This window comes from Ictalurus punctatus, chromosome 3, assembly GCF_001660625.3.
Source record: "Ictalurus punctatus breed USDA103 chromosome 3, Coco_2.0, whole genome shotgun sequence".
NCBI classification, from domain to species: Eukaryota; Metazoa; Chordata; class Actinopteri; order Siluriformes; family Ictaluridae; genus Ictalurus; species Ictalurus punctatus.
The window spans coordinates 26,486,121-26,508,300 of NC_030418.2; the positions used below are offsets into that span (position 1 = coordinate 26,486,121).

General features: G+C 37.5%; 2 protein-coding genes across 6 annotated transcripts in view; one reads left to right on the top strand and one right to left on the bottom strand.

The window, feature by feature from the left end:
* On the bottom strand, nucleotides 1–18,225 carry glud1a (glutamate dehydrogenase 1a). The gene is made up of 13 exons (XM_017463581.3): nucleotides 17,664–18,225; nucleotides 13,486–13,566; nucleotides 13,354–13,409; nucleotides 12,211–12,274; nucleotides 11,602–11,696; nucleotides 7,223–7,402; nucleotides 6,348–6,485; nucleotides 5,970–6,107; nucleotides 5,693–5,773; nucleotides 5,050–5,173; nucleotides 3,690–3,781; nucleotides 2,461–2,523; nucleotides 1–985 (listed from the first exon to the last, which is right to left on the bottom strand). Exons 1-13 carry the CDS (start codon nucleotides 18,061–18,063, stop codon nucleotides 866–868), a joined length of 1,632 nt encoding a protein of 543 aa, XP_017319070.1. The 5' UTR covers nucleotides 18,064–18,225; the 3' UTR covers nucleotides 1–865.
* Nucleotides 17,894–22,180, top strand: part of shld2 (shieldin complex subunit 2) — a 13,099-nt gene continuing 8,812 nt past the window's right edge. For 4 of the 5 annotated variants that reach the window (XM_017463577.3, XM_017463580.3, XM_053679821.1 and 1 more), the window contains exon 1: nucleotides 17,894–18,034. The gene's annotated coding sequence lies outside the window, so the exon portion shown is untranslated. The remainder of the gene's footprint in view (nucleotides 18,035–22,180) is intronic. The other variant, XM_017463579.3, reaches the window with a different exon arrangement.

Here is a 22,180-nt window from a genome sequence, read left to right on the forward strand (position 1 = left end):
TGGTGTATACATTTTATTACATTTTATCCTAAACAAAGCCATATAAACTCTCCTCCCAAACAGATTCACTTCCTATTCAATGCTCACATGATTAAGAAAATAAGTCATTTGTTCCCAAACACGAACCGGTCCATATGCATACATTCTACATGTTAACCATTAAGACATGCTTCCTACCTTTCACCATGGAAGCATTTGGTGATAAACAGTGGCATATTAGGCAAAAGAGCACCATGATATATATTTTTAATAAGAAAAGGATAAGCCAAGTGCAAGAACAGATAAATACACATCTGTGCAATTTTGTAACATATATAAGCCTGAGATAATTTGCTGTGCATTGCCTTCGTTATTAACCTTTGCATGCCTTCAGCTGGTTTAAAGTGAAAGAACGTCCTTTAAAATAATAGTAATAATAATAAAAAAAAAAAAAACAAGATCACTTGTGTTTTACAGACTGCTGTGTGATATTAAGGCTGGATGGGTCTTTGCATATTGTGTGTTGAATAGCTGGAATTTAAACTTCCCTGAACAGAACACAGCAGAGATTATTATTATACAGTATAAATACATTATACAGTATAAATACCATCTGTTTTGGCATTTTCTAGCAAGATATTCAAGTGTAGATTAGCTGGACATGACAGCATGCTGACAGAGCTTTGGTGTTATGGAGTGGATAAAAGCTGCAAGGGAAGAAAACTTAAAGCCATAAGGTACATATGCCATATACATACAAACAGTATACATGAATATGTTAAATGTAAACTGGATATATTAAATATTGGCTGTGGAGGAGGCAGTGAAGATATAGTGTGTCTGTATAGATGGACGGACAGACATGCAGACAGATCCTATCAGGTGTCTATGTGAATGTGAGGCCAGCCTCGTTGTACACTTTAAAGACTTTCTCGATGGCGTTTACGTAGGCCGCTGTGCGCAGATCAAGCCCCAGGTTGTACTTATTGGCCGTGCGCATAATTTGCTGGGAATAAAAAAGTACAACATGGAATATTACAGACTCAACTGTGGCAAATCATTCATGCCACTGTCAAACAAAAAAATGCAAATACAATTTTTTGTGAAATATTCACCAGAATTACTGTGAAAAAACATCTTAAGCTTTTACAGCATGGGTGTCAAACATAAATGCCATGGGCTGGGGCATGAGTCTGATCTAATTCAGCACACCAAATGAATTTACAATCCGTGTGATACAGAAGAATTGTCTTGCGAACCGTAGTTGAATCGAATGACTTGAAATAAAACTAGTCTCCATTATTCCACTAGGAGGCAAAATATAGCAATAAACTCTGGGACATTCAATTCAATTCAATTTTTAAAAAAAAATTTGTATAGCGCTTTTAAAAATGGACATTGTCAAAGCAGTTTCACAGAAATATATACATTCAGGATATAAATTTATCCCTAATGAGCAAGCCAGAGGAAAAAAATCTCAGGAGACAACATGAAGAAACCTTGACAGGACAAACTAAAAAAATGTGCTAAAATTAAAAAAAAAATAAATAAAAAAATAATAATAATAATTCCATGTCATTTTTTTCTCAATTTATTTGTAATGTCACACTCCACAGTAGTGGTTAATGGCTCATATAAAGTAGACAGTCAGGGCTTTAAGAATTTTCAGTTTTTCATAAGCATATATATATATATATATATATATATATATATATATATATATATATATATATATATATATATATATATATATATATATATATATATATATATATATATATATAAACCTAGTAGGCTAGGTTTAAATGTTATAATTTTACAAAAAAAGCTTTAGTTGTCCATTTGATCTCTGTACCAATGTTACTGTTGAGAGGTATGAATTGTTTGCCCAGCAGGGGGCTCACACCCCTCACATCGCCCTTCTCACCGGCAGCTAAACACAGTCACAATATTCTACACACAGAAATCCAACAGTGTCCCGACTAATCTTATAACAGAATTGAGGCAATAAATTTATTTGTTTGTTTATACTGATTGAAAATGTCCTAAGTCGATTTTTAATGTTCTGCTAGAAAGGGGTTAAGGGCTTCACAGAAACGGGGTGATCGCTCATGCAATCACAACTATGTATAATTCCAGCAAAAAGTCAACGTCAGAGCACTTACAGTATTTAAGGCACTGAACACATTTAAGTGGAACTGCTGATGTGTTATTGGTCTACTAAACTGATTTTTTTTGTTCAGCCCACTTGGACTAAGAGTAAATGTGGCCCACTACCTAAAACGAGTTTGACATCCCTGTTTTATAAATGTTCCCATCAGAAAATGTGTAGTTCTAAATGTTTACACCAGTTTCTTTTTACATTCAATTGAAGTTGGAATGGCATAAAAATGTGCTTTAAAAGGAAATACATAGCCAGGAACTAATATAATTAGGATGTCGAAAGCATGCAGCATTATTGCATTAAATAAATGTACTAACCCTGGCAGAGCGCTCCATGGTGTAGGCCAGTCCGGAGTGCACAATGTCCTTCTCAGACGCTCCCTGTAACCAGACCACAGTGAAGGAAAACTTTTAAAGCCTGTAGGCTTGACCGAAATAAACATAAGACATATGTAGGCTAATTCTCAGTGCGGACACAGCATTATTTTTTAAACATTTTATCAATTAATATCATTGGATATCATGAATATAATATCAGTTAGATTCAGTATAAACCCTTTCTTTTTCCCCCTCAACTGGACATTCGCTTTGCCTCTTATCAGTTTTAATGGATATTTTGACTAACCCTTTCCTTAACATTTACATAACTAATTTCAAACTTACTTTCACGCTCATACATTTTTATTAATTAGCATCAATCATCTAGAATAACTTAAAGTCCCTGATCATGTATCTTGTAACCATGCACTCCAATAGCTATGCAGAGTTCATATACATTTTTGTAGTGTTACAGGGTCCAGAAATCATGATTTTCATGTGAAAGCCATGAAATTTAAAATCACATCTGATCAAATTAAATCAAATGTCAGTGAAAATGTCAATTGATTGACCATGCTATTGTTTTTTTTTATATTTAATTTTTTTTATTCCCAGTTATGGTTAACTTTCCTTTGTTTAAAGGAGCAGCATGTTCTTACCCAATATCCCTAAATTAGTAAGTGTAATTCTGACAAGTTACAAAGATTCAAGGATCTTGGTCCCTGCTATACATTAAGTTCAGAATTATGATTTTAAAAAAAAATGCACCCCTTGTATAATCTATCTGCAAACTGCACTGCATAAACAGACCACATGTAACCTCACTGAAGTCTTTGAAAATCAAGATTTATTAAAAAAAAAAAAAAAAAAAAAGGCTTTTTTTTTTTTTTTTAAACATAGGCTAACTTTTTCTCCCAAATCAGCTTCAACGAAATGTAAAGTTCCAAAAATATGTAAAATGAAAGAATAAAAATTAAACATTGTTCTCTACCTTTGGTTCTCTTCAAAAAACTAACACACAGACAAACAAAGAAAAATCGACTATGATGAGCCGGTTTGGTTTACAGCCCTTAAGATTCTTAAGCTCTGGTTCACATTCTGTACAGGTTAGTATTTTCCTGCTCTGATTCAACATCTGAACTTTATCTGATTTATACAAGCCTACAGTATACTGACCACACTTTAATCTGTATATTAAGAACACAGAATGAGTGTGTTTGTGCACTCACAGAAATCCTTTCTTGAAATTCAGAGGTTGGGACCACGGGAATGGCGCCACCATGCTTTCCAAACTTCCTCTCCAGACTCTCCTGCACTGACACTGCGGAGAAACGTATTAATCAAATGTTAGTCCTTCCTTTAAAACATCACTGCAGTTCATTCACCAACTCAAACCAGGAAAAAAAAAACAAAATTATATATTAGATTAATTAATACAACCTTTGCTAGGGCATTTTTAAGCTCATTCACACAAATCAGGTTTATATTAATGCATTTGTTTAAAATTAATTTTAATAACTAAATCACAGATATGGTGAAATGGTGTATTTATGGAAGGGGTCTCCAGTTGTGACAGTCAGTAAGTTTTCCACCAGGGGCAAAGACTTCAGGACTGAGCACTTTACACTATTTTAAAGAAGTTCAATAGAAAGTGAGTGAATGACTGTGTATAGCGTCCATAATGTAAGTGATACCAGAAACCTGTTGGCCAATGTGGTACAAGAGGAATAAAACATTCTGAGGTGTGCTGTAATATTTGGGGGTGGGGGTGGTGGGGGGTAATATCAACAACAGCTGAAGCAAAAAGCTTTTCAGCTAAAGCTGCTCAAAAAACACCAAACCGTTTCACAGAGCCGGACATTTGAAACGCTAAAATACAAAGACTGAGCTTTTGAAACAGCACGCAGCTTGTTCCCAGCACCACCAGTAAAAGTACTTCAAGTTCTTTGGAGCAGGTCAATGACTGTACTGGGACACTTCGTATTTTATCGCAGTGCAGAGAATACCAAAATTAAGGAAGTTCATATCTGCCTACTTTTTCTGAAAGGGCTCTGGCATGTGACCACTGTTTGAGTGAAGGTAAGTCTGCCAGTGTTCCTGAAATTTTGGGACAGTTTTAAAGGGGTCATTTTTAAAATCATACAAAATTTGCACCTGGTCTCTGACCCTCTGACTGAGACGATTGTTGTTTTTTTTTTGCCCTTTACCTTTAAGACGTCAATGTAACCACCCACTGCTACGATTGGCTAACATCGAACAGTAGGTGTCGAGGTCACAAATCTGGCCACATCCAAACGAGCAGTTTTTGAGGCTTGGTTAAATAAATGCTCGTTTTGTACTGAAGAGGACGCATTAAGCTATGAAACTTGCAGGATATCTTGTATTTCAAAAGATCAAGGACACTTTGATTTCTCATGTCATGACCCCTTTAATGTGCACGTATATTTTTGTGTAGGTATTGCACACATCAGATTCCAATTTGATTAAAAGATGCACAACAAATATTCAGTGGTGTTTATCCTTAAAAGAGTGGGATTATCCTTGTCCTATAAGAAAGGGTTAACAAATATTAAACAGTACTGCACTTACTGAGGAGATGGTAGTTTGAGTCTCTCTCATATTTGAAGGTCAGTCTGCCATAGCTGACATGGTTCAGGTTCTTCAGCCACTCAAAGTAGGAGACAGTCACACCACCAGCATTCAGGTACATGTCCTATTCAAGACAATGGTATATGATGTTACTTTCCTGCCAAATGCTGTGAGCATAATAGTTTAATCCATGAAAATAAAAAGGGTCCAGCTACTCATGTTTGGAACATGTACAAATTCATCCTCATTCTTAAACCTTCTCTCCATGAAATAAAGTTCACCAAAGTGCTTAACCAATGAGATTCTTTCACATTTGTGTGTGTGTGCACAAATCCATATTTGAGCAAGCCAAATCTTGAAAGCATAACAAAATCGACTGAGAGTAGATGGAAACATTTGTGTTGACTAAACTATTGTACTCTTGACCTTGGAAGGAAAGTAATAACATGATTGCCAAACCCTGCTCCTGAGATTAGGAGTGTATATAGCATAAAACTCACTCAATATACTTGAACCAGTAAATGTAGATGATCATGATGGGCGGATCTTCCAGGAGCAATGTTAAGCACAACACAATCAAAACAGAATATTAAATGTACTCTTATGATCTAAACATTAATTATTAAATGAACAACAGACTTACAGGAATCACCATAATATTCCTTTCAAGGAATATCCTATCAGCTTCAGGGGTGGTTGGGCCGTTGGCTCCCTCAGCAACGATCTGTAACAGGAGGGGCCATTTTATTTATCTATATTACACTATGCATACAGTTCATTTGCTCAAGTCACTGTAGCCTTATAATTAATTCAAGACAAACACTTAAATGTTATAAAAAATGGGAATTTAAAAACATTTACCCTGGTCACTATACAACACTAAACTAACAGCACAGCTGCGGTGTGAATTGACCTCTGACCTTAGCCTTGATCTTGGTGGCATTCGTCTTTGTAAGTTGCTTCTCACTAGCAGCAGGAATCAAAATGTCACATTCGGCCTCCAAGATGTTGCCTTCATAGGGTGTTGCCTTGGGAAAGCCGACAATTGTACCATTTGCCTGAAGACAGACAGGAAAACGTTCATAACAGAAAGAGGATATGGTAACGCTCACATTGCTGAACTTATACAGGACATCTGTACAGTAGAGGACCGGATGCAAAAGCATATTTTACTGCTGAAAACTGACACACACACACACACACACACACACACACACACACACACACACACACACACACACACTTATTGCCCGAGTAAATGATCTCAAGAAATGAAAGATGATTCAGTTGAGACTCACCAGCTTATAGTCTTCCAACTCCTTGGGGTCAATGCCATTAGGGTTCCAGATGCTTCCATCCCACTCTGCTACTCCAATACACTTTGCCCCGTAGCGGTGTAGGTAACGCATGGAGTGCAGGCCCACATTACCAAAACCCTAAAGCAGAAACACACAGTACACCAGACTCTTACATAACACATATTAACAAACAAATACCAATCTATTGTCATTACAAGCACAGTCCAGATAGGTTCCTGTTTCCCTGCGCTAATACAATGGCTTCTGTTCAATTATATCAGAAATGTTGAATCGGATATATTAAAGCAGAAACAAAAAGTACACTGAAGTGCATCATATATAATATCAGACTACATTGACCTAATCTCAAAATCAATAATGTGTACTACTTTTTGTCCTCGAACGTTTGGAAAAAACATTCTCCCTGCCTGTGAAACTCTGTCCAAGGAAAATAAGCATTACAGACATCAACATAGTTCAATAATGCCACCTTGTGGACAAACAATCTTAATCTCCATCATGATAAACAAGATGATTTTATGACATGAGAGAGACCACATTCTTTTAAAATAATAAACAAATAAATAAAAACCTACCAGGGACCAAGGTATGCTGTAAAGCAGGAAGCAATAATGAGATCAAACAAACATCCTAGCCAAAAAAACCCCCCAGAACTATCAATGTGTGGAGTGGCATTAAATGCAAACTTTGATTAGATTTATGAATACACTACTTACACCTCTGCTTTTTAACTGAGACAAATGCATCCTCAACTTGTTTTGGATGGGATTTAATTTGTTGTTTGTAGTGTAGTATTGGTAGTAGAGTGTAGTGATGAGGAAAGAACTGCGAGTGCATGCCACGCAGCCTCATACCTGAATAATGAAGGTCTTGTCTCCAACACCAGGAGTCAACCCTAGCTGACTCATGTAGGAAGATTCATTGACAAAGTTCTCGATGCCATGGAAAACTCCTCGCCCGGTGGCTGAAATTCGCCCATGGATGCCGCCCTGGCTAATGGGCTTCCCCGTCACGCACGCATGGGCATTGATGTCCTGGATGATTATCGAATCAAGAAAAAAAATAATTTAATAAAAGAACAATAAGTGTGTCACAAAAGTCAGAATACAAAGCTTTGCTGTGATAGTAAGGCATTTGCAAAACACATACAACTGTAAATCAGATAAAACTCCACATAACCCAAAGCAGTCTTGCATCTTAGCCACAAAAAAGGCTGTTGAACAGTGCAAATGCTCTGAATCATAATCACATGCTAGTCACAATTGTTTTTTTAGAAACATTTGTGTAGTTTTGATACTCATTTAATGATTTTTCACTTCCTGTGCTATGTGGCAGTGCCAACACAAAACAAAGACAGGCTTAACCCCCAGACCACAAGCTGAGTGCAGGAGCCATACTACTCTACAGGTATTTGCAGGAGGGTGATTCTACGACTGTTGTGCCATTTCTGTTCCACTAATAGTACATTTACAAATATGTATGTGAAGCAAAAGACACAGGTAAAATGTCCTTCACTACAACCAATTGCATATTTTTCAGATAAATAACAAACATGAATAAAATCTCTATAGCACTTAGAAAACAGCCTTTTCCATGACTCCATAATAAGTTATGAAAAATGTGCATTTTACTATTCCACAACTTTCACTCAATCCTATTACACGAACATGTTCAGCACTATGAAATATTTAGAATATTTCACGAGTCACATGTTCAAGAGGAAGTTGCATCATCCAAACTCCCTGAAGATCTCATGAAGAAGAAAATCAAGTTCTCTCATTCCTTTTTCTTTAGTTTCAGTGATTATTGTGATGTTGATTGACTGATGAGGACACTTTTTAATTTTAACCAAATTATTGGTGAAAAAAAATGACATTAAGTAAAATGTTACAAATTTCCTTAATGTGTTCATGCTATTAGCATGGATGCTAATTTAAACATAGTTTTTCTATTTGCTAATTCCTACCCCCCCCCCCCCCCCCAAAAAAGAGCACAATGCAGCCTTTTTTAGTAAAGATACTCAAACCTAGAGGTAGAAACATATTGAGAGAGCAAGAGAGAAGCTAAGCGAGATATAGAGAGCGAGAAAGAGGGTACTTCCCCAAGCATTTCCCGGAATGTGACAACGTGAGAAGTGCGACGCTGTGTGTATATTTATCAGCGATTTCAGATTGAGTGACTATATGTACACTCACCCTGCACTTTAATAGGAACACATGTGTTCTTGCACATTCATGCAGTTATCTAATCAGCCAAACAGGTGAAGAACTTCATTTAATGTTCACATCAACCGTCAGAATGAAGAAAACTGTGATAGCTCTGACTTTGCAATGTTGGTACCAGATGGGCTGGTTTGAGTATTTCAGAAACTGCTGATATTCTGGGAATTTCACTCACACACACACACACACACACACACACACACACACACACACACACACACACACACACACACACACACACACACACACACACACACACACACACACACACACACACACACACACACACACACACACACACACACACACACACACACACACGTCTCTATACAGAATGGCACAAAATAACAAGAAACATTCCATGAGTAGAGGGTCTGCAGGGCTGAAACACTTTGTTGATGAGAGATCAGAGGCGAATGAGCAGATTCACCATACCTGAACAGTTGAAGACTCGAAAAAGACCAGGTGACCCACCCCCCCTAATCTTCACTTGTCCAGATTCAATGAGCCTGTGCCTTTCCAAGCCACTGCAAGGTTTGATGTTTTGTGTATGATGAGATGCTTTTCTGCTCTCCAAAGTTGTAAAGAGTGATTATATGAGTTACTGTATCCTTCCTGGCAGCTCGAACCAATCTGGCCATTTTCCTGACTTCTCTCATCATCAACACGGTGTTTCTACCCACAGAATGTTTTTTTTTTTTTTTTTTGCATCATTCTAGTGTGTGTAAAAATCCCAGGAGATCAGCAGTTCATGAAATACTCAAACCAGATCTTCTGGTACCAACATCCATGCCATAATCACAGATATGAGACTTTTTCTTCATTCTGATGTTTGATGTAAACATTAACTGATCCGCTTGACCTGTATCTGCATGATTTCTGCATTGTGCTGCTGCCACATGATTGGCTGATAAGAAAACTGCATGAATGTGCATAATAAAGTGGACGTTGAGTGTATGTTGGCGCAAGCTGCGGCGAATACCAAAGAGAAAAGCTTGAGAAAAAGCAATAGCATCTCAGACATGACAAAAAGGAAAAGAAAAAAAAATTTATATATATATATATATATATATATATATATATATATATATATATATATATATATATATATATATATATATAAACATAAATTAGGTTAAAGTAATGGGTAAATATGTATTAAAACTGTCGTATAGTGTTGTGGTGAACATATATTTTGAATTATTTATTGATATTTGTAGTGGAGACATAATTTGAATAATTATTGGAGTTCCCTTCTGAACCCAATTCCTCTCAAGGAATGTCAAAATGTCAAACAGAAAGCAGAAAAGAATCCACACTTTTACACTTCTCTCACTCTCTCAAACCTGCCTCCCGAGTCTTCACTCCCTTGCATACAGTGCCATTACACACAGTAATGTCAGTGCAGTCTCATAAGAGCTAGGTTATAAAAATGAGCACCTGGTGAAGAAGGGGGTGGAAGAGATGTACATTATGTACTGGACACTCGGTGGACACTCACTTAGCTAAGCTGCTGAGCAATGACAAATATGGTCCAATTTGACTTGGTATATTTACACACTGCTACAGTATGATTTTCTTTCTGGGAATTGCTGCACTGCAGCAATTTCTTTTTAAATTGCTGATATACTGTTTTCCCTTGTCTAAGGTAAAGGGTGGAGTGTGTATATACACAGAGTTTTACAGTAACCACCAGGCACTTGGAGTGAAAAAGGTAGACACTAGAAAATTGACATGCACCTTGTTTCGTCCAATTCTAGGAAAAAGATGATGCGTACAGCACAGACATGCAAGTAGTAAGAAAGTATGCATGTAAACTTTGAGTGTCTACGTCTTGACTAACACGGATGAACAGCTTCTCCCCCCAAACCGTCCGGCAGTTACATCAAAAGCCTTTATATATTATGTATGTGCATTCCAGTTTCTGCCATAACAGGCTTGACAGGTTTGTTTGAACGTGCCTGGGCTGACTGGTGCAGGAGAGAAAACAACGTTATCGGCACTCAATCTTGGGGCAACCATGGACATTCAACTGTACCTTTCCTCTCACATTGCTATACCGACACGCTCATGACGATTTCTCCTTTACAACATCAGAAGGATTCCTCCATTTCTATCCACACAAGCCACAGTCCCTTGTCATTTTGAGACTGGACTACTGCAACTCGTTCCTGGCAGGTCTGCCTCCGAGTGCCATTTGACCTTTGCAACTGATCCAGAATGCAGCTGTGTGACTTGTGTGACCACATTACCCCATTGCTATGTTCCCTCCACTGTCTTTCTGTAGCTGCCCACATCAGATTTAAAACACTGATGCTTGACCTCAAAGCACTCATCACACCCTGCACTGCAGCTCACTCTCTTCGACACTGCTCAACTGGTCCCAACATCCCTCAGGGTACAAGGTAGGCATGCATCAAGACTTTGACAGGTTGGCAGGTCTGTGTGTGGCTTTAAACCCTATGGTGTATTCTACATTACAAGGGAACATGTTCATTCATGTCTAAAGGAAGCGACTACTGCAATCCAATTTCCCAAATACTCAATCGTCTTTAAAATTTCTATACTTTATATTTACACGGATGTTATCTGGAATTCTCTCAAAGTTCCTACTCGGTCTAGCTAAAAAGCATGGGGGGGGGGGGGGGGGGGGGGTGCAGTTTTTATTGTACTTTCTCCACTACGCTAATACCAGAATTCAGAGTTCAAGCTGCAAAGATTGTCACTGCTGTAAATTAGTGGGACAATGCAGCAGTAGTGAAAAAAGTATTTTAAATAAATATGGCACTGGTAAGCATTGCAATAGAGGAAAAAAGTTCACATTGGGGACACAATGGACATAAAATAACTCAATCTACTGTAAGGGTGAGAAAATGCTACCGTTTATGTGCTACTGTTAACCTATGACCCTTAATGATTGTGCAGCTGATTTGAGACCCATTATCAGCTAAGCTAACAGAATAACCCTCTTACCTTATCTTACAATTTATTTAGCAGGACTGTTAACTCACATGGTGACCCATGGTGTTGGCGTACGTGTCAGCAATCCAAGACATTTCCCTCTCGCCAGTGCTCATGTCGGGAGCAGGGACATCAATGCCGGGCCCTGAGACAGAAGCAGAACTGTTTTTTTTGTGTTTTAAATGGCCCCAAACTGGACAGTGGTATACCAACTATTGGACACATACAGACGATAGTGCTGGCTGCATTTCAAATTACAGGTTTATATTAATGCTTTTGTTAATGTTAATGCATATGTAATATGTTATCCGTGGTTCCATATATGGCACACACTCGGCAACCCCTTATGTCAGTTTCTGTCTAGGAATTATGTAAACTTGGGATTTGGACCAAAAACCTCACCAAAAAGTGCAGAATCTCTTAAAATACACCTGTAAATAGTTTCTCACCACATTCAAGCTGTAGTTTCAGGCAGCAGTTATCAGGCTAATGTATGGAGTTATTTTAAGACCATTCCTCTGACTGTTGAGGTAATGGGGGAAATAAATTAGACATGGTCATTTCCCAGTGTGGACGAGTCCAAAGAAAGAAAGAAAGAAAGAAAGAAAGAGTGAGCGAGACTCAACTCATAGGCAAAAACATCATGATCAAGTTCTCACCAATAAACCCCTTCTTAGCCAGCTCAATGGTGAACCGTCTTGTTATTTTCTCCAGCTCATTGTCCTGCGAGAACAAAGCAAAAAGAAAATGTGCAACAGTGTTCACCTGGAAGCAATTTATAGAAAGATTCTTTAAAATACAAAGCATAGCAATAAAATTTGCAGGACAAAAGGAACACACCAGTGTGTTAGGGTGGGAGCCTCAGTATTGTACCACAGCACTAGGGCTGGGCAATATGACAAAAATATCATATCATGATACTTGAGGACATGATGCGCATCACGATATATAGTTTAGCTAACAAACTCTTTGCAAAACAATAGTCAATTTTTTTTTTAAATGTTAAACTGAGATTGATGATATCTTTCTCTAATGCCTACAAAGGCAAAGAAGATTCAAATAAAAAACATCACCTCAAATCAAAGGCATCCATTCACTACCACTTAATTTGTAATTCTTAAAAACGTAAAAAAAACAACAACATACCAACGATATCTCAGAAAAGTGTATCGTGTAATCATTTATCACAATATCAATATTATATCGATATTTCGCCAAGCACCTACACAGCATTGTTTAATTCTAGAGCTGACTGCTCTTAAAAGTGTTGATTAATTATCTAGAACAGCAGCTCTGACAAGAGTGCCAGGTGCAAGACAAATCACAGGTCTATATTTATGCGGTCTTTCTAATACGTTATTGTTTCTATAGTAAAAGTTTATGTAGGTACAGCAGACAATAGTAAACATTAAAACTGTGTTGTAATCTAAGAAAACCTTGAAAACAGTGATATGATGATTTCTGTTGGGAAATAATTATTGAACATTGAAGGAGTCTCCAGGATCAGCACTTTCTAATTCAGGTTTTTTGAACAGATGACTTTTGTAATTTCTGGTTTCACTATAGAATGACAGCATGCATTCCTCTCTTAACTTCAGGGCATTGTTAGTTTCTTAATTTCCAGCTCAGAAATGAGCTCCAACTCCATTTGGAACAGAGCTTCTCAACTTTGGTTTTTTCCACTTAAGGGGGAGGGGTCGGCTTGGAGGAAAAGGGAAATGCATGCAGCAAGGGGCTCTAAAATGGCAAACAGCTGCTTTAGCCTTTAATTCTATGCATTAGGAACTCGCTGGATTACTCACAGAATAATTCTTGGTGTTGATCTTCAGCCCAGCTTTCGCTCCTCCAAAAGGTACATCTGTGGACAGGATAGTTTATTAGAAATATTTCTACATACAAATGATTTTTATACAGATAGACAGAAAACCACTCACCAACAACAGCACATTTGTATGTCATCAAGGAAGCCAAAGCTTTCACTTCGTCAACAGACACTTCTGTGCTGTAACGGATACCTGCAAGTAAATGCAGATGCAAAAACTATGAATAAGTGATGGACTTCTTTGCACATTGTATATTTACAGTCTACACCAAGCACTTAAATGAGCACTCATTTTAAAAATCCACTGACTTTCTTGTTGTCTAGCAAAGTTTTAACTTCTAAAACCCTGACGTATTTGTATTAGTGGGCGGATGTTTTTGAAGGAGACTACAAAGCTCTGGAAAAGAGAGTGTCTTCTAAATCCTGGAAATGAAAATGTACCAACAGACTTGAAATTCTTGCTTTATTTCTCAGCATTCCATAAACCAATCAGCTCATTTAAAAAGTAACAAACAAGAAACGGTCATCCTGGAAACAAAGGGCGATGTCTTGCAATTCCAATCCGATCCTTACAAGCACACTGTCTCTGTGGTTATGTGATTAGTCATACAGGAAAAAAGACTGAATTCTCAACACATTCCAAACAAAGTCTTTACGATCTACATTCTGCAATGAAAACAGATCACTAAATAAAACCAAAATATAGGTTGAAAAGTATTTTTAGGCAGTATATTTATTGTTTTTTTAAAAAAAAAGAAGATCTAAAACAGTTGTTAAAAACAAGTAAAGTGAATGAGGTATGATTATGGGCAAAGTAGGCAGAGAAACAGTCGACATGATGACTCACTCCCTCCGCTCTTCAGAAAAAAAAAAAAAGAGAAAAATCAGGGAAGGTCTGGACTTGGGTGGGGCTCAGAAAAAAGTAAATACCCCAGACTTCCCTTCAGCGAAAAAGTTTGTTACAGTTCTGACATAAAGACTATAAATTTATACTTAGATTTTATATTTAACATTTTTGTTGCTGATTAATTAATTGGTGAGAAAAGCATGGCATCACATAATAGAGCAACTGATGACTAATATGTCATGTTATAGTAATCAGTCTGACTCCACAGTAATCATAGTAATAGAAGTCTGTGTGAATTAGTAAGGGGGGGGGGGGGGGGTAAGGGGGTGCTGGATGTCCTGCTTTTCAGTTCATTGGTGTAAAGAAAAAAAGGGGGGGGGGGGGGACAAAAAAAAAAATCTCAAAGTGAGATTATGGCCAAACACAGCAGGCAAACATAAAGATGTCCATCAGCAATTAACCAGGGACTCGTCAATACTATCGACACAGCTTTAATTACATGGCAGACATTCAGCATGTCCTGGTCCTGCCCAGTAATTTCTGCTGAATCTGTGCCACAAGAGCCATCAGTCATAAGTATTCTAAAAAAAAAAATACTGCCATTAAAATTGAGACACTGTCTCCTCCCAAGTAAGCAAGAGTGAAAAAATAAAATACAAAAACAAATCATATATTGGATTAGTGCAAATCTGAGCACAAAAAGAAAGTACTAAGGTTCAGCACATTGAAAGTGGCTAATGTGTACTGTATCACAGGAAGCAGTCTTTCCTTCATCCAAGATTAGCCGAGCGAGGCTGGTGCACATAGCCATTAATGCCAAGTTTAATGCAGCCTTTGTCCCTGAATGTAAGCAGCATAATATGATACTGCCAAACAGGCAAAAAAGTGCAAATCAGAAAAACTCAAAGGCTGATTAATATAATAACCAGTGTTACAGAAAAGCTATTGAGAGTTCAAGAGTTGTAATCATCACAATTACAAGAGCAGATGAAAAAGTATGTTAGGCAGGCTTAATCATCTACGCTTAGCCACTGAACTAACATTTGACATCACAAAACAAAGGCAGAATTCCTGCAGGACCAGTTTATACTTGGGACACTCATTTTTCCATGACATTTTCATCCAAGTGTCAAAACTACATGAACCTGCACATTAGAAAAGTAGACTCTGAGGAACCCAATTTAAAGCTGAGATTAAAAGTTATAGACAACATGCACTCACAGCTTTCAGAAAACAGCAACACACCTCAGCAAAGACAGAGCCACATGGACCATGGTTTAAAAAAAATGCCTACAGTTAGTGATTCAGAATTCTGTCGACTATAAAGCCATAGTGCGATGCAAGAGTGCATGTTGTGCAGTCTCAGGATGCCCTTAAGCCTGTATTACCTTCTGCCTTTTTAGTTAGGCTGTCAAACAGATGTGCCCGAGTCCACACTAGCACAATCATCATTCTTTATTAAGTATTGTATGTTCCTATCATGCCCTGCGATCAGTTGGCACCCCATCCACTGTGTCTCCCGCCTTGTGCCCCACGTTCCCTGGGATAGGCTCCAGGCTCCCCTGCGACCCTGTGTAGGATAAGCAGTACAGAAAATGGATGGATGTTCCGATCATATTTAATACGGATATGTTACTGATGCCGTGGTTCCTCTCACCCACCAAGTCTACCTGATATGGTACATGAGCCCTGCTTTGATCACTGCATGTAATAATCTCACCCAGATGCTACGGAGAGCTGCACTTCCTTGTTGCATGCCACCTAAACCTTATGTCTTATGCAAACATTCATAATGAAACTTTCACTGACGGTGTTCTCATACACAACATCCGGTATATTTTCTATACAATCAGTACCATTCATCTTTCTTTTTTGTGGCCTTAGTACTAGGACCCTGTAATTCACATCAAGCTTAATATCAAAATCTCACTATCCTGCATTGCACAGAGGAGGACAGATTCCCACCTGATTCCCTAAAACTTCTATAAAAAATAAAGATTTTCTGTTCCAAAATCAGTCAACAATAAACTTCAGGTATTTATTTGCCAATGTATACAACTTCAAATGCTGACTAATGTAAACGGGCTCAAAGTGACTAAGGCAATTTGTTCAAATGTCCACAGTCCTGTGCTGGATACCTAATGTGTCCTAAAAGCAATCATTCAACATAAGATAGAGCTGTGTGAAGCATTCAAAGAGGATATAATTCACAGAGATATATAGATATAGATAGAGAGATAGACAGATCTCTCTCTCTCTCATATTAAATATATATCAAAATAAGTTCTACCAAAAACAGATACAGTCACATGACTAATGACAGTATTTGTAGTTGAAATATAAAAGATCAAAAAAGTTAATTCATTTTCCACACACACTGGCAAAGCAATGACTACTTTAAAACAAAACAAACAAAAATAAAAAACCCAGAACAGTGAAATATTCACAGATTGTGGGTTTGGGCTGACTGGTCTGAATTTTCATGCATTGACATTATCTGTATTTATGTTTCTCCGCCTAGGCTCCAAACAATCATGCTTCAGTCTCATTCATTTTCAGTGCTTGGACACCTAATTTCTGAAAAGGCCTATACTCTGCCATTCAGTTAGTCAGTAAAGCTGTATAAATAACAACAACAATAATAATAATAATAATAATAATAATAATAATAATAATAATAATAATAATAAATTTTTTTTTTTTAATCCCACTTAAAATCACATGATTGTGAAGGCATATCCATGGCATTTGTACTGGGATGGTCAAAACAAAACAAAAAAAAACTTTCATTTCACTTTCATTCATGTCTGAAACATTTTAAACTGTATAACGTGTACACAGAGCATTCCCACACATTGTACATCTCTCGTTTGTTTGGTTACTAATACAGAAGCCTTACTTTGTTTATATATATATATATATATATATATATATATATATATATATATATATATATATATATATATATATATACACATACACACACACACACACATATATATATATATATATATATACACACATACAGACTTTTCTTTCCATTCCTTTATCCCCTGAATTTATTTTGGTGACTCTTACTTCTAATGTGTGGCTTTAATAAAGCATGGTGAGACGGAAGAAATGCAAAAAGATAGTAATTTTGTGGCAACTAACTTGTCTATAGTATATTTCGCTAGCTAATGTGTAAATAACCATGACATGACATTATAAAGGCGCAGTGCATTAAAAAAAAAAAAGAAAAAGAAAAAAAAAGAAAGCGTATTCAAATACGTTTTTCATCCAAGCGTGACCTGACTTTTACTGAGGCTCTCAATTCAACCCTGAAGCTCACGTTCGGTAGCTAGCTATTCCTGTTTAGCCGCCTAACTAGCTAACCGCCTAACTTCTCCGCCTTGTGTTGTGTTAGTTAGCCGTTATGGTGCACTCCCAGCTTGCTTATTTACCTCCCTTGCAGGGGGTCCTGTGCTGACTGTGCTGGGCTCGGTAGCCCTCAATCATCTCCCACTCGCCGTTGTCTCGCTTCAGGGGGAAATTCACGGCCAGGACGTGGTTGCAAGGCTTGATGATCTTAAGGATTCCGCGGACTCGGTGCCTCTTCTGCTCGGGCGTCTCTCTGGTCTTCAAGTCTTCCACGAGTTTGTCCTCGACGATAGCAGCGCCGCGGTCGAAGAAGCCCTCCACCATGCGGAAGAAGTTGGGGTCGTCGTCCTCTTTGCCCACGGCCTGGCTGTAGCGCCGCAGCCGCATGAGAGACGCCGAGGCCGGCAAAGTGGCGTCGCCGAGTCCCGAGGCCAGAGCGCTGGATCCCGCTCGGGTAAGGAGCTCTCCTAGATACCGGTGCATTTCTAAAACTGGCACGGGAAAAGTATGTTTAACCGAAAAAGGAGTTAGTACTAGCAGCTATGTGTGTTACAGAACAGAGGAAAAAGCCCCGCTTCAGCCTCTGTGTTGTTCACTGAAGTGCCAGACACCATCTAAAGTCAGTGTTGGTAATTTGCTTAAAAAAGCAAAGCGAGCCGAATCCCCACCTCACACTGGGAGGTGCTCCCTGAGATTCCTTCTAAACAAAATATCTCCAGAACTTTTCAGACCAAAAGCTTTATGCATAGTAGTAAAATTCTACATTTATAAAGTTTCATGTAATTTGGATGAATTGATACAATCACGTCAACAAGACTGTTCCAGGAGTCTCACTCCATCTCTCAAGTCTAAATGTTTTCCCCATGCTTTGGCATGAATGGTTTATGTCTTTACTTTAATTCACTTATACTCTTTATTTATTTGTTTATTTATTTAATTTTTTACTGGAGGGCTGGAGACATGGTCGCCCAGGCAACATGCCACGCCCCTGTCAAAAGTGATTAACATAATGTCATAATGTGTTACACTTGATGAAACACCAAAAGCAGTAATAAATACCTTTTGCACTCTGTTACATTGTTACACTGCTATAATTATAGGATTTTAAAGAGAGAGGAACCCAGTGCAGTCTTCTGCTCTGGTCTTCTGCTGTTACACTTCAAGTTTCAATGTTTTGTGCATGCTGAGATGCTTTTTTGCTCACCACACTTGTAAAGAGTGATTAAATGAGTTACTATATCCTTCCCAAAACAATCTGGCCGGTTTCCTTTGACCTCCCTTATTAACCAGGCATTTCCACCCACAGAACTGTCGCTCAATCAATGTGTTTTGTTTTTTGCACAATTCTGTGTAAACTTTAGAGACTGTTGTGGGTGAAAATCCCAGGAGATCAGTAGTTTATGAAATACTCAAACCAGTCCACATGGAAACAACAACTATGCCACGTTGAAAGTCACAGAGATCACATTTTTCAGAATACCTGCTTTAATAGGTATATTAATTTATAAGTAATAAATTAATAGCCAGATAACAGCATTGCTATACCAGCATTATAGTTGCTCTGTTCTTTCATAAGGGGATTTGGTCAAAATATATTTCAGCACTTCAACGATGGTTTCAGTCAACATTTAAGAGCAATTCATAAAATAATTTATCAGCATTAGGCAACTGTTTCAGAGTGCACAACACATTCATTTTGGTTAACAAGTGTCAGAGAGCCTCCTCCTGTCCTTCTGTTTGGTTTAGTACTGGTGTGAATAACAATATTAAGTTCTTAAGCTCTCTGGACATATCAGTAGATCTAGACTTACCTCACTTTTGTAACTATATACTGTCAGATTCTGAACAGCCTATATTTGGACACTTTTACTTAAATGACCTTATTTTAAATACTTTAAATTTGGTAATCTAATCAATTAATAGGTATAAGTGAGCTGAAAAATGTTATAAATTACTATTTTATTATAACAGTGTAGATTTAATGTACTCAGAAATGGCCAGAATTTGTCACTCTAATTAGGCACTTTTAATTTTACAGTTAAAAATAGGACTGTCTATGAGTCCTTTACCTAGCGATCATTTAGAGTCTCATCTGACAGTGACCAGTTAATATGTTCAACAAAGATTACGGTGTCATTAGTTTCTGTATTCTGTATCATTCTGTTTGGTCAGTGGCAATAAAAGTGATTAAACCGTAATAAAACACAATAAATGTCCAGGTGTTCAAAACCACAAATGTTACTCTCCTATTAGTTTCACTGTAGTTACTGATTCATTTTAGTTGTTACTGAACAATCTGCTTTAAGATGAATAAATGACTTTAAGTTGTTCCATTTCTGTGTAGGTTTGTCAGTAAATGTGAACATACTGTATAATTCTCAAAGATGTCATTGTCAAATTAGTCACTGAAATTGCAGAAACTTTTGAGACTTAAAATAATTATAATACAAAACAGTACAATTCTCATGATTCCACCTGGCCATCCCTGTCGAAAAAATAATGATGTTTTTACCCACTGGCCCAGAAACTATTTCAGACAACAGACAATATTATCTCATCTCTTATCATTTCATCGTTATAGCGTAAGCAGCTTTCATTCAAGCTTTTAAAAATGGTCTATTTTTATAGTCTTATTATAGTCTTAAGCAAGTAAGTATTATGGAAATGGTATGAAAATGTGTAAACAAAAAAGGGAGTGAAAATCCACAAGGGTTCTCGTAAGACACGAACCTTCAGCTAAGAAAAATTGTGAAACTGAATTTCAAGTCTCTAGAATCCACTAGTTTGAGAAATATACCATACATCAATGATGTTATAGAACATTATATCATATACCACAACGCTGCTGAATTCTTGAATCAGATTGGTCCGAAGGTGTTGCGTATTCTTTTTATAACAACAGCTCAGACAGTAGTACTGGTTGCAAGACAAATCACAGGTTTATATTAATGTGCTTGCTCTAATTCGTCACTTTTTCAATAGCAATGGCTAATGCGCAAGTGGATGCTTCTCATAATAAAAGCTTAATAATAAACAGATTCGAAAATGTGGGGTTGTTTAACAAGGGAAAACGTATAATTGTTGATATGGTGAAGTATTCTGTAAGGTGACTGAATTTTTGGAAGGAGTCGCCAGTGTCAGTGCTTTATAACAGTCAGAAGTATAGCTGTTTGTTTAGGTTTTCTGCAGTGAGAAAGTCTAAGGATGGAGGACATTACTGCAAGTAATCCAGGCAGCCAGTGTCTATCCGACCTTTTGCCAGGAGGCCAGAGAGGGGTGCATGTCTTTTGCTCAGCTCATGTGTTTATGTGTTTATTACAGCTATGTGCTGTATAGCTGCCGGTTAAAAAAAAGAGCTACTGAAGTCACTGACAGTTCAGTTGCCTTAATATGTGCAAGAAACTAAGAGCAACTCAACATTTGGAATGGGTCACTGAGTCTCAACATCATCTCATTAGCATTCACAGGTATTAGTCATATAATATTGAATCTACCTTAACAGTAATAAGGTATTGTCATTTTGTAGATATGTGATAAATCATTGAAAGTATGGGAGGGACACACAACTGGGTTCTCCTTCTTAGAAAGGTAACATATTTCTCTGACCTATATGAGCGAAATCCTCTATGGTTGGTTGTAATAAAGTCCAAAAAAATGAAGTGGAGGAAATTTCTGGAAAAGGAAATGTATAACTACAGAGCCCTGTCCTGAGGAGTACACCAGGGGTTGGCAGTGACAGATCTGAGAGCACCATAACCAGTGTCTAGCACTGAGCAGTGCCATCTGGATAGATAATAACACCACAAATTAGATTTGATGTTATTTTGAAGTGATCTATATATTGTCCAGTCTCTAATATGTAACTTTTTCATCTACTGAGGATGGTACCACATAAAAACCATGAAGATGGTTTTGGACAAGGTTTCTTCCTCATATCGTCTCAGGGAGTTTTTCCTTGCCACTATCGCCTCTAGTTTGCTCACTAGGGATACATTTATAAATTAAAAATGTATATCCTGAATTTATATATTTCTGTAAAGCTGCTTTGTGACAACTGAATTGATGCTCTTCTGGGAAAATTTTGTTTACTTAAACTAGACATGTTTACTCAACAAATCGAACAAAATGCCGTGCTTACACTGGCCTTCTGCAACTTCACTTCTGAAAGTCACATGTGAAACCTGTAAAGTGTGTTTATCTCCCAGGCTAACTGTGTCTGCATACTGTCTCTCCTCCCTCTTCTACTTTCATGCAATAAATCATCTGCACACTCAAAGTACTGCCACTCTTTTCAGTTATTGGCTCACATGCAGCCAACACCCAGTGTCTGGTTGGCCACATTATGGGAAGTTACAGTTTTACTTCTCACTAAAGGGAAAGGAATACATACAAAGAATGTGTTTGGTAAAAGTTACCAGCTGTGGGGTTCTACAGATATTGTTCTAAAGCTGTAGGCTAATTCAGCACTCTTTACTCTTTGGCCTGTTTGGAATGCATGTGAATGTATAACAATAGACTAAAACGATTTTTTAAAATTATAATAAACATCTAAAGGTAACACAGAACCTATAGTGCTAGTTTCTAATTTGGCTGGTAATGC

Bases quoted from the DNA above. Each gene is read 5' to 3' on its own strand.
- glud1a (XM_017463581.3), bottom strand. From the start codon at position 18,063: ATGCACCGGTATCTAGGAGAGCTCCTTACCCGAGCGGGATCCAGCGCT. The intron at 5,774-5,969 runs GTCAGAGGTCAA...CTCCTGTTACAG, and splicing joins CCACCAAGATCAAGGCTAAG to ATCGTTGCTGAGGGAGCCAA. The intron at 5,174-5,692 runs GTAAGTCTGTTG...TGTCTTGAATAG, and splicing joins GGAATATTATGGTGATTCCT to GACATGTACCTGAATGCTGG.